Here is a 16,779-nt window from a genome sequence, read left to right as displayed (position 1 = left end):
AATTTTCTCTTAAGTTGAAGACAGAGTTTGGACTGCCTAACGAGTCTTTGTTAGAAGGAATAGTGATTTCCTTTTCTACATTCTCTTATTTTTGCTTCTTTGGTATGTGGATTACAAAATCCCTTCTGGCATTTTGGGAGCTCTTTTTCTCTTTCAGCAGATATGTCCCACTTTTGAAGTCAGTAAGCAACATTTATTGAACAGTGTCCATCTTCTATGAGAAGTACAAGAGACATATTGATACATGTTTGCGTATCCTATTTATATGACAAGGTAGTGGGAGAAAGTATCCAGTTTTATTAATTCACAAAATATAAAGTTACATATTTTAGCCATAAGCAGATGTGGTACATGTAACTTGAGAAAATAACTAAATGTATATCTTAATATTCATTGTAGGAGAAGGAGCACAGTAAAGAACCAGAATCAAGTGTGGGCAAAGAAGTAGATGACAAGGATGCACCAAGGACTGAGGAAAACAAAGTACAGCAAAATGGGAATTGTCAGCCAAATGAAGAAAACCTCTCTACCAAAACGGAAGCAGTATAGGACCGACAAATGCACCTTTAAACACACGCTGGAATAATATCCAAAGCTTTTAATTCTTTTAACAAGATGTTAAACAGTGAAGAAATCCAGTTGAACATAAAGATATGAGCTAACAGCTTTTCTAGTTGTTAGGTGACTTTGTGGCCATCTTGTTACTGAGTAAGAAAATAAAGCATGGACATCATGAAAATAACAGATGTTACCCAAACTCATCCTCTAAAATCTGTGCATTTCCATGGTGGCTGACACACTTGTCATGTGGTTTGTTAGTGTTTGCCAAGAAACATTACAAATAAATGGGACATTAAAGATCCAAATTTGTTCTGTCCATAAAGACTGGAGATGATAAGCATTGGAGGCTCTTTTGAAAAGTGCTAGTTACTGAATTTTGTATTGTTTTACTTTTTTAAAAAATTTCAATATATACAGATTGATGATGTGCTTGAAATCGGTGCAAATATATACCCATCCTTGTAAGTACAAATATGTAAGAAGTTTTAACATTTACTTCACAAGATTTATAGTGATTGTGTTAAATTCTCACTATTGTGTTTTCTTTTTCTCACTGTTTAGGACAGCAGTTTTCTTTAAAATAGTTTTACAGATTAAAATTGCTTAAATAAGTGGATTAAAAAACAACTGACGATGCATGCTACTACTGTTCTTTCAAAAGGAAGAGCAACTGTGTTGAATACTAATAATAATGTATTAGTATTCAGTGTTTAGAATTATTGGGTTTCCCCACAAATAAGCACTTCTTTTTTAACTTTCTTGACATTTCCGAGCTTATTATGAATAATATTGCAGTGTGTGTTGTCAGCTGTAGGTGGCAAAGGTGTCATTATAAAAAGAAAACTGGGTTTTCAGAGTGGGCTATGGGAGCACAAGCTGAAGCTTTAGTGCCTTCTACAATGTGGTATACTGTTTTCTAGAATTTTATATGTGCTAATCATTCTCAGTTCATATGGAATTTAGATGGATATTCTATTCACTCCCATAAAGAAGTATGCAAGTAATATGTCAGAAGAGCTTCTTACTTAGTTCACCTAATGCGAGAAGGAAGTCCTGTTTTCAAGAATGATTTTAGAGCTTAAAACAACAGTACAGTTTTGGGACCATCAGCTTTATACTGTGATAACTGAAAATGAAGCATGTTCTTAATTTACTTAAATTGAAGCAAACCCTTTAGTTGTCTTCATTAGATCCCCTTAATTATTACCTCTCAATCATATTCTCATAAATGATGATGTGCAGAAATTAAAAGAGAATACATGAGGTGGTTTTACGTTTAAGAATATGTTTAAAATACAAGTCATCCATCATTCTTTGGTTCACTTTTTGCAGAAAGTATGCAGGTAGTAAAATGATAACAATATTTCCCCCCAAAACCATAACTCATGGTTTCGGAACTCTTCATTATTGTTATATTTCAAAAAAAGTTATACTTTTTAATTAGCATGTTATTGAAAAATCAAGTATAATTATTTTAATGCAGTCTAATACAATCAAATTACTCAGTTGCCTTACCTCATGGGAAGAGTTATGTATAGATTTAAAAAGCCGAGTAGCACAGCAGTTACTTGGTTTCGACTTGAGTTTTCTTTTAATATTAATACTATTGAAACTTAAGTATTTGGTGGAGAATGGAAAGAATTGCCCTTATTGCAAGTAATGAAGCCTGGTTTGATTATGAAGCTGCTTAATTCATGTGTCCAGAATTACTGTGGTATTTTTTTCCTTTTTAGTCACTGTACATTAAAATTTTTGAAAATGCTTTACTATGTAAAGTATAGATGGTCATTTTAATCATTCAACCACATACGGTTGGCTGGTAAAGAGCTTATTCTGATTACAAGAATGCTTGGTGCATATGGAAAGATCGTGAAGGAGTGTGTGTCTTGCATCAATAGCTGTCTTATTTATGATATGTAAGTAGAATAGAGCAAATGTTTGGATCTTTGTTATTTTTAGTACCATTTCTCTAATAAAGCTAAGTATTTTAGAGGAAAGTATTTGTTTATGCATTTCAAAACAGCATCTTAGTTTTATCCTGTTCTTGTTTTATTTGCCATAGAAATTGTTTTGACTGAGTGCATGTTTGTGTGGTGTCTACAAAACAGTCACTTAACAGTTTGTTTTCTTGTACTCTGGACTCTTAATGTTTCTTCTGTTGTAATTAACATATATAATTTGAGTCCTGCTGCTAATTATTTTTTCTTGCTGATTATATTTATTCAGCTTTAAAATAATGAGACACTCATTATTTTGTAAAAGTTGGGTATGGGTAGAAGTACAAGAGATCTGGAGAAAGTTGAAATCATTTTCTTAAACAGGCTATGGAAGCAAAGCTTTCTAGGGTCTAGAAATATTGGGGGGTGGTGTGTGTGTGAGTGAGACACATTTTCTTTTAGTTCACTTATAAACTGACATGTTTCCATTTGTTTATTATTTTCTTTGAAGGAATTTTTTTTCTGTAAGACCTTTTTTTCATCCCAGGTAGTTGTCAGAAAAACTTGAGGTAAGGCCAAAAAGATGCCCATTTTATTCTTGATACTTTCTGTAATTATCTTTTTTAGCTTCATCATACAGAGAGTACACTCTGTTTCTTAAATTGTAATTGCTCTTCATTCCAGACAAATTATTTTGGTCCTGTTGTTCTTGTTTTTAGCAATGCACACTGAACTGGTAATAGAAGATGGACCTTCATAAAATAGCCAGTTTCATTTGAGAAAACAAGTATACATCCTTATTTTTGCAGCTGTCTCCTTAGTTATTATTTTCTATCTAATCTGACTTACAATTGCAAACACCAGTCAGCTTGTGATTTTCTATTTAGAATTTTTTTCAAGAGGTTCAACGTATGCTATGTTTATCTTTATAAGTGTCCGAGGCTTAAATTTTGACATGCTCAGTTAAAAATAAAAATTGGCATTTAGATTCAATGGTTTTGTCAAGAAAGTAGTTTCTTGTGATAGTCATTTTCAGGACCCCCGTTCTTATATACATATGTATAGATAGACATACACATAGACATATATATGTATGTATGTATGTATGTTGGTATCTTAAAACCTAAAAAAAAAATGACAATTCAGATCTTTCAACTGAAGTTAGTATTCAGATTTAAAGATTATAATGTAGAGTAATAGACTTTTTAAAGTTAAAAAAAATTAGAAATAATATGATTTGATTTAAATCTTAAGCAGTTGAATTAGCAATCAAAATGAATCCTTTTGAAGGAATGCATTGAATAACAGTGTTTCAATGAGTCATTTATGTTTTCACTAAAAGGTAGTATCTGAATTTAACTGGGCAGGTTATGAAGTAGAGCCATTTCAATAAATAATTATGTTCCTTATGTGTTGAAATATATACGTATTTTAAATTTTCGCTAATTAGCATTTTCTCATGTTTAGTTACCAATTCATTTAAAATTGAATTGTTTTCAAATTTCAAAAGTTAGTGCTCTTAAAAGGGCTAAATTTTTGGAAGCAGGAGTCCAGTATAAATGTAACAAGTAATCTTTTCAAATAAAATTGACTTCCCTACTTAATCTTGGGTTTGTGGGTGAATGTTTTTCTTAAGTACATTTTTATTGGTCATTATGCCTAAAGACTGATAACATTATTTCAAAAATAAAAGCTAAAGCTATTAATGACTTTGGGGCCATATTCCATTAGGTTAGATTTAGTAACTAATTAGATTTTTTTCCATTCCATTTTAAGGTACTTTTATAGTTTCTAGCAATTTATTATAATAATTTCTCCTTAATGTAACATTCCTTAATATATTTTTAAAAGATTTGTAGTCTGTTTCCTGATTTTTAAATTTACTTGATTCTAGCTAACATTTTAATTTTGAAAACTGCCAATTTCTGGGAAACTATATTTTACAGCTAATGTTTATATTTCCAGGATTGCAATGAATAATAGTTCCCTCCATTCTTAATTAACCTTTCTTTATTTGCTAGATTGATAATTTCTTAACTATCATAAGTTCAAATTCATGAAAATTATACTCAAAGAATTAGAATTGAGGTTGAGTTCTACCAGTTTAAATTACTGGTAGGCAGAAAATTGTTGGGGAACAATCTACAAAGTTCCCTAATTTCCACAGAAGATTACATTTTGGTGTACTGTGTAGGTTTATAGGTAGTGTAGTTGAATGGTTGTTAGATATTACTCTCAGAGTAATACAACAGTGCTCTTTACATAATGCTATGAATTAAGGGAAGTGTTTAAAATGTAAACATGAAGATGCGTGGGTGGTGTATACTTACATGAGTAGGACTATACTGATGATACTAGTAAAGATGATGCTATTGTGTTGCTATATATTTTTAATAAAATGAAAATTTTAAAATCTTGCCACCCTCGAGTAGTTAATTTTACTTATTTCTGAGACATTTGCATATTTACAGCTTGTTTTTATAACTGAAAGGTAGTAATAGGCTGTTCCAGGTTTTCAAAATTACTAGCCAGTTACAGTTATTTGAACATTGGTCAATCTCCATATTCTGTGGCAATAACTTTAGTCAAAGGCTTTGCATCCTAAACATTTTGTAGTGTTCTAGTAAGTAATAGCTGCTTTTGGCAGCTCCCTTTTGTTTTCAGAAATCAGCTTCATACTAGGGTTTTTGTACAATGAAAATTGTCACTACTTTTAACAACAATTTGAATGCCTTCTTCCATTTAACATAATTGTAGCTCCCCATTTGGCAAATTAGCTTTGCACTCAAGGTGGTCGTTTAAATGAGGCAACCTATTAGAAGTGCTGCTTTTAAGCAATGAATCTATCAGATATGTAAACTTGAATTCTGTTTGAATTGATGGCTTGGTCTAGAGATGATGAGGCTATACAGCTGTATGCATTGATTTCTATATGTAGGTAGACCAGCTGTTTCAGCTACCTTCTGTGGTTAAAGGTCATGAGCCATTTTTGAATGTGTTAAACTATATGTGTTAAACTATAGGTTTTTGAATGTGTTAAACTATATGTTGGGGATTGGGTGGAGGTGGGAGAGGAGAGACCTTTAAAGTGTAACCCTCACCAGTAGTGAGTTTGGGTTTCTCCAGGTGTGACCTCCACAGGAGTGCCAATTTGAAGTAGTAGCTGTATTTGACAACAGACTTCTAAATGAAATAGCTGTTAATGTATTATTTTTATTATGAATAGTTGTTAATAGTAATTACTTGAGTATAGTTACAGTATATTTAGGGGTTTTTTTTTTTTTGCATTTTTTATCATTTTCTTAACATCCTAACATTTAATGAATAATTAAGTCTTTTAAAAAGTATGCTTCTAGGGAGCATTTGAAATCTTGCTTTCCTTCAATTGTCAGTTTGGCTCAAATTCTTAAAAGACAACAAAGAACCCCTTCACCCCCACCACAAAAAAAAAAAGGTATGCTAGTAGTCTATTTAATGTAGTAATAGCCACAGTGTGATATATCAGAGGTGGTAATGTATTTCCTTCTCTTCTGACCTCCAGTCTTAAATTTCTAACTGCCTTCTAATCAGTGTAGCACTTGACACAAAGCACTCGTTGAATAGTAGCTTTTATAATACTGGATATCTTGCTAGAACTGCCACCTTTCTAGTTCTTCATTGCCACTATTAATTGAGGGTGACTCCCACCCTCAATCCTATTTGCTAAGTCCTCCTAGTTCTGCATTTTCTCTGCAATATTTTAGATACAAACTTGTATCAGTCATGATTCATAGTTACATGAAACAATCTGCTCTATGAGAAAGGTAATTATGATACTAGAATTAAGTCCCTTTTTCTGTTTAGTCTATTTCTGTAGTCTACAAATCTTTCAACCTCGGACCTTTTTCCAAATTTGTTTCAATGTATGTTGCTACTTAAATTCCTTTGAATTGGTCTGTAGTTTTGTAGTACTTTTCTGGTTTTACTATAAGGGTTGTGCTGGCTGGCTTCCATAAATGTTAGAATTCTCCAATAAAGCCAACCTGAACCTGAATTTTCTTTTTATACTATAAATTCAATAATAAAAGTAGGTTTAATGTTATTTATGTTATTTATTCTTGACTGAGCTTTGGTGATGTGTGTCTTCAAAGGAATTTGTCCATTTTTTTCTAAGTTGTCAAATTTATCGGCATAAAGTTCACATTCTCTTATCTTTTAATATATGGTACGACCTATAGTGATATTCTCTCATTCCTAATTTTAACATGCCTTTCCTTTTTTCCTTTTTATCAGTCTAGCTAGATTTTATCAGTTTTACTTACTTTCTTCTCAATCAGATTTTACTTTCAAGTGTTTTTTATTTTTCCACTTTTGATTTTACTGATTTCTGCTCTTATTATTTCTTCTGCTTTGGGATTAGTTTGTGCTTTTTTTCTAGTTTAAAGTGTGAGCTGGAGTCATTGACTTGAGACTTTTTTTCTAATAAAAACATGTTAGTGTTGTAAAATTTTCTCTGAGCACTGCTTTAGCTGTATTCCAACAAATTTTAGATATGTTTTCATTTTTATTCAGTTCGAAACACTTTGTAATTTCCTATTTAGCATTGTCTTTGATCTATTGGCTATTTTTTTTATTTTAAAATATTGTTGGCATACAATATTAGTTTCAGGTACACAACATAGTATTTTGATATTTGTATACCTTACGATGTGAGATCTGCATGTTATTTTAAATGAGTGCCAGTGTCCAAATATTTGGGGATTTCCAAAGATCTTTGTTACCAATTTCTAATTTAATTCCTTTGTGGTTAGGAAATGGTTTGTATTTGATTCCTTTTAAATTTCTAAGACTTGCTTTATAGCCCACAAATAATACATCTTTGTAAGTATTCTGTGTGCACTTGTAAAGAATGTATCTTCTGTTGGATGAAATAATCTACAATGCCCATTAGGTCCTATTGGTGGTGGTGTTCAAGTCTTCTATGTCCTTACTGATTTCCTGTCTGCTTTTTCTATCACTTATTGAGAGAAAGGTCTTGAAATCCCTGAGTAGATTGTGGTTTTGTCTATTTTTTATTTTAGTTCTACCTGGTTTTGCTTTACGTATTTTGAAGCTCTGCTATAAGGTTTATAAATATTTAGGACTATTATGTCCTCATATTGAATTGACCTTTTTATCATTATTAAATTATTCTTTTTATTTCTGGAAATAATCTTTGCTTTGAACTCATATTAATACTAGCAGTTCAATTAAATGAAAAAATTAACATGGTATTATCTTTTCTCACTCATTTTTTTATTTCAGACCCGCTTGTGTTTTTAAAGTTTGCTTCTGGTGAGCAGCATATAGTTTGGTCTTGTTTTTTTTTAAATCCAGTCTGACAACCTCTGTCTTGGAGTGTTTGGACCAGTCAATTATATGAAATGTGATTATTGATGTCATCGGGTTTAAGTCTACCATCTTGCTATCTGTCCTCTATCACCGTTGTTTTCATTCCATTTTTCATCTTTATCTTCCTTCTTTTGGACTAATTGAATACTTTTTATTATTCCATTTAATTGTATTTGTTGGCTTATTAGCTGTGATTTTTTGTTTTAATTTTTAAATGGTTTCAGGGTTTATTTTGTGTATTTTAATTTATCGCAGTCTAGTATTAAGTAATATACCACTTCACGTATAGTTTAAGAATCTTATAGTGATATTTTTTTATTTTCCCATTTCCAGGTATGTGCTAGTTTTGTCATGCATTTTACTTAAAATAGGTGTTAAAATCCCCACAATGTGGTGTTATTTTTCTCTTTAAATACTCAATTTTAAGGAGATTTTAAAGAAGAAGAAAAAAAATCTCATATTTATTCACAGATTTACAGTTGATGGTACTTTTCATTTCTTTGTGTTGATCCAGATTTCCACTTGGTACTATTTTCTTTCCTTTAACGCTTCTTATATCAGATCTGCTGGTGTTGGGTTCTTTTGCTTTTGTATGCTGAAGTTTTAATTTCAACTTAATATTTTAAAGACATTTTTGCTGCATACAGACTTTACATTGGGTGTTTTTTGTGTTTTTTCCTCCTATCTTTGACCGCCCCCCCCCCACCCACCCAATTCCACTCCTGACCTACGGATGTTGCTGTCTCCCCTTAAGAACTGGATCTCTGAAGGTGGGGCATCTCTTCCCAAGTGCTTGCGGCGTGCACCCAGGCCCTGGCACACTCGGGGTATAGTCTGTGGCTCCACCTGGGGTGTGAACCCAGAACTTTCTGTGTGTAAAGCAGATGTGCTAACCACTACACTATGGAGCCACTCCTGTTTTGTGTTATTTTATTTTATTTTATTTTTTTCTTCTTCTTTCAGTGCTTTCGAGATGTGGCTCTACTGTCCTTTGGTTTACTTTGTTCCCAACAAGATGTCTGCTATCATTTTTATCATTGTTCCTCTACACAGAATGTGACATTTTCCTTGTGGTCACTTTTAAGATTTTCTCACTGGTTTTAATCAATTTGACTATAATGTGCTTTGGTGTCAGTTTATTCATGTTTTGTGTGCTGGTGGTTTCTTGAGCTTCTTGAGTCTGTATGTTTAGAATTTTTATTAAATTTGGAAAAATTTCAGCCATTATTTCTTCAAATATGGTTTTTTTCTTCTCCCTTCCCACTTTGTAGTTTCCAATTATACATATATTGTCACTTGAAGTTGTCCCACAGCTTACTGATGTTCTGTTCATTTTTTTCCAGCTTTTTTTTTTGCTTTGGATTAGTTCTATTACTATATCTCTGAGTTATTAATATTTTCTTCTCTAGAGTCTAATCTGTTCATCTTAGCCAGTATATCTTTTTAAAAAAACTCATTGCATTTTGCAACTCTGGAAGTTCAATTTAAGTCATTTTTATATCTTTCGTGTTTCTACATGTTTGAATGTAAATAATTTGAGCATATAAAATGTAATTTGTGACTTTATCATTTTTTAGCTACTGAATATTTTTGTATTCTATACAAAATTCTAGAGCTATTCTTGAGCTTTGTTCTAAGATGCCTTAAATTACTTGGGAGCTGTTAGGGAGTACCAGACTAGTCATTTATCTAGGGCTGATTTTGCCCCACTACCGGTGATAGACTTCTGAGTACTTGCTTCCCTATGAATTATGTGCCCGTCTCTAATGAGGACACAATTTCCAGTTCTATTTAAGCTTTGGGGATTTTTCCCTTTTGATTCTGATGTTTTTTCCTGGGCCTCAGATAGCTTCATATGCACATGCTATGCTGATCATTAACTCAGGTGAAGAAACAAACGTCCCCAAGTACAAAGCTCTGTCTCTGTGCAGTTCTTTTCTCCATTCTCTGTGTTCTGTGGCCATATTGACCTCGGTGAATTCCCAACTTGATTTCCACTTGGACCACTAGATTCTGTCTTGGTTCCTTCCTTCCTCTGCTTTAGCCTGTAAACTTTTCCCAGACAGTAAACTGGGGCAATTATAGGGCTCACCTCATTTTTTTGATCAGGGATTACTGACCTGCATTGCTTGATGTCCAAAATCTGAAAACCATTGTTTTTTATATTTATTTTTTTTTGCAGTGTTTTCTTGTTTTACGTGAGATAATAAACATAGTTCTTGTAATTTTATTTTGGCCAAAAGTCTGCTGTTATAACTTTTTAACCTACATTTTTTGGCTACATACTTTCTTATAGAAAATATATATTACTCTTAAAAAAAAAAAAAATTTGACCAGAATCTTGGAAAGGGATGGTGTAAGTGATGAGTCTTAAAGCTTAAACTTTATTATCTTTATACTAAGTCCATCTTTAGATCTTATTTAAGAAAAGAGGAAGAACAAGATCTGCCAGGTCAGAGGCTTCAATCCCGTCTGATCAGATCTTCGTGAGTACAGTATGGCCAATGACAACCAAAGAAGGAGGTAGTGTTTACGAGGACTGGTTTCTTAGCAGATCATAGAAACTAATTTGCTTAAAGATTCAAGGAAGCCACTCAGCCAGAAACTTGAGTAATATGGATCTACTTGGCATTCCAGGTTCAGACAGCCTGGAGACCTTCCATCCAAGAGGTTGTCCATGAGAGAGGTCTTACTTCCACATGAGCTGAATCCGTGTAGCATACCTTTATCTTTGTTGTCCTAACTTCAAGCTCCTACTCAATGCAAGCTAGTGAGAGCAAGCTAATATCAGAAACTTGCATAGAGGTTAAACAGTATAATCTGATTGTAGAACAAATCACAAAACTGACAATTTAAGCTAACCTATAACTAGTAACTTAGATTGTTATGTGTAGAATATGGTGATACAAGAACTAGGATTTTGAAATTATATAGCCAATTTGGTTTGAGAGCTTCCTAGGTTCATGTGCATGGTGGCTCTAAATCAGTTCTTAACACTGATAATAAACTAATAAACTAATAGCAATAATAAAGAATAAGTATATTTAACTGCTTTCTCTGAAACAAGAAAGGAACCTAGTAGCCTCTCAAAGGAATTATGAAATCCAGGAAGGTGGAAGCAGGGCTACTGCAAGCCTCTTTGGTACCTTCGTGTGAGTTAGGAAAAGGTGCTGCCTCTGGGTGCTGCCTCAAGGGTACATGGCTTGGCAAAAGGAGCTCAGTTTAGACTTCAGGCTCCCTTTTCCCTTGTCTGGGAATCTTTGTGCAATAAACAGACTACAAAATTAATATGTTAGGCACCAGTGGCAGGAGGCTGCTTCAATAAGCCTCCTTCCTCCAACCCCAGACTCTGACTGGCCTGTGTGGCAGGTAGAGGGACTGAGGCCAGTGAGAAATTTATTGGCTTAAAAAAGGATGAGAGCCTAACTATGAAATTCTGAGCCAGTATAAATATGCTGCAGAGGAATAAGAACAAAATGTCGACATTTTATTGACAACAGTATTTTAGAGCTCGAAAGGAGCTTGGAAATGATCGAGTTTTTCCCTTCCTGCTCTTTAACATGAGAAATCCCAAATGCTCAGAGAGGAAGGGAGTAGCCTCCCACATCTCTCCCTGGTAAGAAGCAGTGTCTGGACAAGGTCTGAATGCTCTGATTCTAAGCTGTGTTCTTTCCATGACCCAGTACTTGACCATCAGCAATTTCCTGTCCAGTGTTTAACTACAGTTTTTATAAATTAAAATTTGAGTGGATTTCCCCCCCTAAGTACCACTTAGATTGCAACTCATCTCAAAAATACGGATGAAAAGATAAGTTCTCTGATTCAATGATTACAGGACTTCCAAGCATCATTATTTATAGTATTTGGAAAAAATACAATTTTCATTTCCATGGAATCATGGCTTGTGGCAGTAATAATTCCATTACTCTTGATGAACTGAGACATCTGAGTTAATGCAATTTGTGTTTAAAGATGTCTTAAAAAGCTGATATAACTTCATTATCAGTACATGACTTTTAAAAGTATTATAGCTATTAAAACAAACAATGAGAACATCTTCTAACATCACTCTAATATGATTTTCTGTTCTCCCAGGTCAGGCAGCAGAAGTTTAATGAGAAATTTAATTGCTTGATGAATCAAATATGTCTTATTTTTTGCTCCAAGGGTTCGGGTAACATTGGTTCCGATGAAATATTAGAGTTTTAGAGTATTTTACCTTTAAGGAATAAAATCTGCCTTAGAAGTCATCTCCAGTTCTCCAAATTCTGTATTGTGCCTAACTTCACTCCCTCACTAATTACTATTCAAAAAATTCCCAAACCTTAGAGCTAGATTTTACTTTAGAAATCCTTTAATATCATTCATTTTACTCAAGTGGCCAACAACAGGGCTGCTGTAACAAAGGACCACAATGGGTGGGTTAAAACAACAGGAATCTATTCTCACAGTTGTAGAAGATGTAAGTCTGAAACCTAGGTGTCGGCAGAGGCAGGCTTTCTCTGAAGCCTCTAGGAGAGAATCTGTTTCGTGCCTTTCTTTTAGCTCTTGGTACTGCTAGCAATCTTTGGTATTCCTTGGCTTATAGAGGCATCACTCCAGTCTCCATTCCATTGTCACATGACATTCTCCCTGTATGTATCCCTCTTATAAGGACATTAGTCATATGTCCTTATATGTCCATTGGATTAAGGGCCCTTAGTTCAGTATGACCTCATCTTACCTAATTATATCTGCAACAACCCTATTTCTAAGTAAGGTTACATTCACAGGTACCAGGATTTAGGACTTGAACATATTTTTGGGGGGACATAATTCTACCCACTACTGCTACTATGAATACAAAAAAACTACTGGCAGTTATTAATCACCCTACCTTCTGTGGGCTATTTGATTTGGGTAAAAGTGGGGTGCAGGGAATCATTATTTGCACAAACCTTCTTTATTATTACAAAGCTTATAGTCTCATGGAAAAACTGATAATAAACAAGTCATCTGATAGGTATTCATTAGAAAAAAATGAATATGTATTAGACATGGTTTACAAAGTGTGGTTAGGGGAGGCCTCTCTGAGGATATGACATTTAAACTGAGCCTCGAAGCGTCACAATGAGCCACTCATGGGAAAGGTAAGAATGTTCCAGGTAGAAGGAACAGCAAAACAGGCTCCAAGGTAGGAAAGAGCTTAACCTAATTCAGCCCTTCAGAGGCTGAAGGGACAAAGAGGGGGAAATGATAGAAGATGAGATCAAAGATGTAGGCAGGAACCATAACCTGATGGGCAATGAGTGGCTGCCAGACTTTCTTGACTGCAACCCTACTGCTAAGATATATAGGTACATAGATGCATCTATACACAACTGGATGGTAAAAAAGAAGATAGTGAGTGGTAGTTACATTTTCAGTTACATTTTGGAGGTAGCATCTCAGGATGCTACTGTTGTGTGTGTGGGAGTGTGAAGGGATTGAGGATGACGCTTGGTTCTGGTTTGAACAGTTCGGTCAAAGGCGGTGCCAGTAAGTGAAATGGTGACGCCTTGGGAAGGAATATTTTATTGGAGAGGGAGGGGATGCAAATAAACAGTTCAGTGTTTGACATATTTAATTTCAGACACCTATAAGCGGATATGCCACCTAGTGGATATTGTCTCTGAAGCTCAGAGATGAGATCTGGCTGACAATATGAATTTGGAAGTTGGTACTATATATAGATAGAATTTAAAGCCATGGAAATAGATGAGATTTGAAAAAAAAGGTTGTAGAGGGAAGAGAGTATCATTGGGGGAAGCCTTAAGAAACTGAAAACAATGCATGCAATCACTAATCATATTAGTCACCATTATTTTGTGTATTGCATAGTACATGGGCACAGATGTGCAAGGTGTAATAAGTCAAGACTTGGAATCCCAGCAGACCAGCATGTTAATCCTAGCACTGATTTGTCCTAGCCATAGGAGTAGAACAAGTCACTTTATCTCTCTGAGCTTGGGAACAATACCACCCACTTCACGGAGCCTCAGTAAGTGTCGGTTTTCTATGTCTTTCCTCATGGGCATGTGTTTCAGGGCTGGGCAGTGGTGGGGAGGAGAGAGGGCAAAAGAAAAAATGTTTTGGAACAACTTGAACTTATTTAGTGCTTTGCTTAAAACCATCCAAACAAAAACCACTTAACATAGTTATTTAATTTAATGCCTACCTAATTCCTCTGTTGAGGCAGTGCGTGTGCCTTTATTCCTCTCCTGCTATGAATTGGGAGAGCCCAGTCTGTTGCCTTCTGAGTCAGTCTCATTTTCTATGCACTGTATGCTTACTGAGATTCTGTATAATGATATTTATTTCTCATTTAAGAAAGCTCCTAAATGCATGTCAATTTCTTCATCTGAGACCCAATTGAGGAAACAGCCATCAAAAGCAATTTTGACTACCCTGGACTTCAGCTTTCTTCACTTCAAGCACCTGATGGAGCCATGTAATTTTTGCCTATTTATTTAAAAGCCACAGGCAATAAAATAGATCACAGTGTTGCTCTTGTTTGTCAGGTCTTCGCTGAGTTCACACTAGAGAGTGAGGTTCATACAGTAACTGGGTCCTAGCTCAGTTTTAACAAAACTATGGACCCACTGAGTCAGAATGGGGGCTGTCGATGGGATGGAAAGAGGAGAGGGGATCTGTTTTTAACACACTTCTGTGGTGATTCTTATGCGGATTAGTTTCTGAGAACTATTTCTGTAAGTCACAAAGTTGTTATCCATATTAGATTATTAAAACAATAATTTATACAATCACTTATCACTAAATGAAGCTGACTTACAGAGAGTTCTACATGAATTGTGTCTTACTTAGGAAAGGAAGGTATTTCACCTCTAAGATTCTTTCAACCATGAATTTCTAGAATTTTTTGAACCATCAGAAATTGGGCACAAACTAAATCTCAGGGAATAATAAACTATAGAAATAACATATAGTAATAACAAATCACATTTTCAACCCAAAAACTTATTCTTTAGTGTTTTTCATAAAATAGTTTTTTGAAATGTGAATTACCCATTAAAGTTTTTGTTTGGTAAAAACAGATTTGAGAATGTGTGTGTAAGTGTGTTTTACTAAGGCTTCTAGAAGACAAGCAATTCTGCCCCCATCACAAATGTGTCCTTGCAGGCTCCCTGCCACCTACTGAGGTGTCCTCTCTAGCCACAAGTGTTGTGGCCTACGCAGCCCTCGGGTGTGCCATTCACAGGGCAGACATCATAGATTTGTTAAGTTTCTGGCAGTTTCAGGAAAATGTTTTGAGGAAGGAGTGCCATTTTCTCCACCACACGAAGGCTCTGTGTGGGCCAGCCATGGTGCTGCCCCACAGGCCTCAAGCACCCAAGTCTCAGAAGCAGTTTTCCTTCAAGGATAACCTTGGTCTCAGTGTAAGGAGGAACTCATAAACTTTTGTATTGAGGTTTGGCGTGCTCTTGGGAGACTTGTCTCAAATCCCTGGTCTGTGTGTACCCCATGCCTTCCTTGTGACTTCTGTGAATTTCAGACCTTCCTGTAGGTCCCTTGGAATCAGCATCTCTATCCAAGCGTGCCACTCAGTTTGGTCCCATACTAGCCCGTCCATTAACCTTGTCCTAGCCCCCATTTTGTTTGAGAAAGCCCAGTTCCACTCGTGATTTTGTGAGATCAGAAATGCCACCGAAGGCCTAAGGGGTTACCGTTCCACACTGGCACTGTAATTGTTTAATACCAGGGTGGTTTCCTCACCTCTCCGGCTCTACTTGTCTCTCAGAGGTTCATGGTCTGGACCTTCGACCCTTCCTCTGCTGCAATCTGTAGACCAATACGTTCCCTCACAAGTTTACTTTTATTAGGCCCATTTTGCCTAGTTTACCTTGGAATTCTGGTGAATAAAAATGTTTTAAAAATAAAAGGGTCTTTTAAATTGTTTTAATTACTTCCTTTTGAATAGGTTATACATTCATATAGTTTCCCTCAATGACAAACAATGTAATTCATTTCTTGAGTATTCTTCCAGAGGTATTTCACTTATCAATAAGCAAATTAATTTATGTTCATTTTCTTCTCTTTTTATACAATTAGTAGCTTACCATACAGAGGGCTCTGAACTTAGCTTTTTTTTTTACTTAATATTATAGTGAAAAATTTTGCTCACCTCATTTGTATCATGGACTGAAGATGAAGATCTGGGCTTTCCTCATCTAGGGAAAATATCTATTCTGCCGGGCAGACACCAGGAGTCACGAGGGGAGCAAGGCTGTGCCTCGGGTCATGATGGGGGGGTTGGCTAACAGGTGCAGGAACTAAAATCCGAGGGGTTGGGGTTGGGTTTTCAGAAGGTTCCGAGGATAAGGTGGAACTTGGCTGGGGTCTTAACGGAACTGAGGAAAGAATGTGTCTTTCACCGTCTTCCTCCCATCACCAGGTAATAGAGACCAGCTGGGATGTAAGACCTAAACTTTTTGAAGAGCAAGCAAGCCACTTTTCAGGAGATTCAGACTCCGGCATTCTGGGTTAAGCTCCGAGTTGGGGCACTTCCAATATTTTAGGACTTCAAATTCTTCATTTCCAGGTTTGGAAAAAATAAAGGGTTGAGAGATGAGGTATTTTGGGGGAATAAGTGGTTAGTATAAACGATGGCACCAGGAGCTGCTTCTGGAATTTTCCACTTTTCTCCTGAGGTTCAGTAACCCAAGTATCTTTTAAAAATCTATTTTGCAGGCCCAGGATGACTGGGCAGCTAGTTCCATCTAAGACCTCTTCGAAATATGTTAAACTACTGAGATCAAAACCACAGAGATTATCACTTAAATAGAAGGAAGCAAGGTTCCTTTGCTTCTTTCATGCTTAATAGCTCTGAAACCCAGTCTGCCTTCTCTGAAAGTGTGTGCGCATATGTGTGCTG

The 16,779-nt window shown here is 35.3% G+C and overlaps 1 protein-coding gene across 2 annotated transcripts in view; it reads left to right on the top strand.

Annotated features, from left to right (window-relative positions):
* The window catches only part of SREK1 (splicing regulatory glutamic acid and lysine rich protein 1), a 40,231-nt gene extending 36,129 nt beyond the window's left edge, over positions 1-4,102 (top strand). For both annotated transcript variants that reach the window (XM_011371062.2, XM_011371063.2), the window contains one exon: positions 400-4,102. In XM_011371062.2, the coding sequence (XP_011369364.1) occupies positions 400-549 (150 nt within the window). In that variant the 3' untranslated portion in view covers positions 550-4,102. The remainder of the gene's footprint in view (positions 1-399) is intronic.
* Positions 4,103-16,779: the final 12,677 nt, after the last annotated feature.

This window comes from Pteropus vampyrus, unplaced genomic scaffold (genome assembly GCF_000151845.1).
Source record: "Pteropus vampyrus isolate Shadow unplaced genomic scaffold, Pvam_2.0 Scaffold182, whole genome shotgun sequence".
In the NCBI taxonomy this organism is placed as follows: domain Eukaryota; kingdom Metazoa; phylum Chordata; class Mammalia; order Chiroptera; family Pteropodidae; genus Pteropus; species Pteropus vampyrus.
This window is presented reverse-complemented; position numbering and strand designations above follow the sequence as displayed.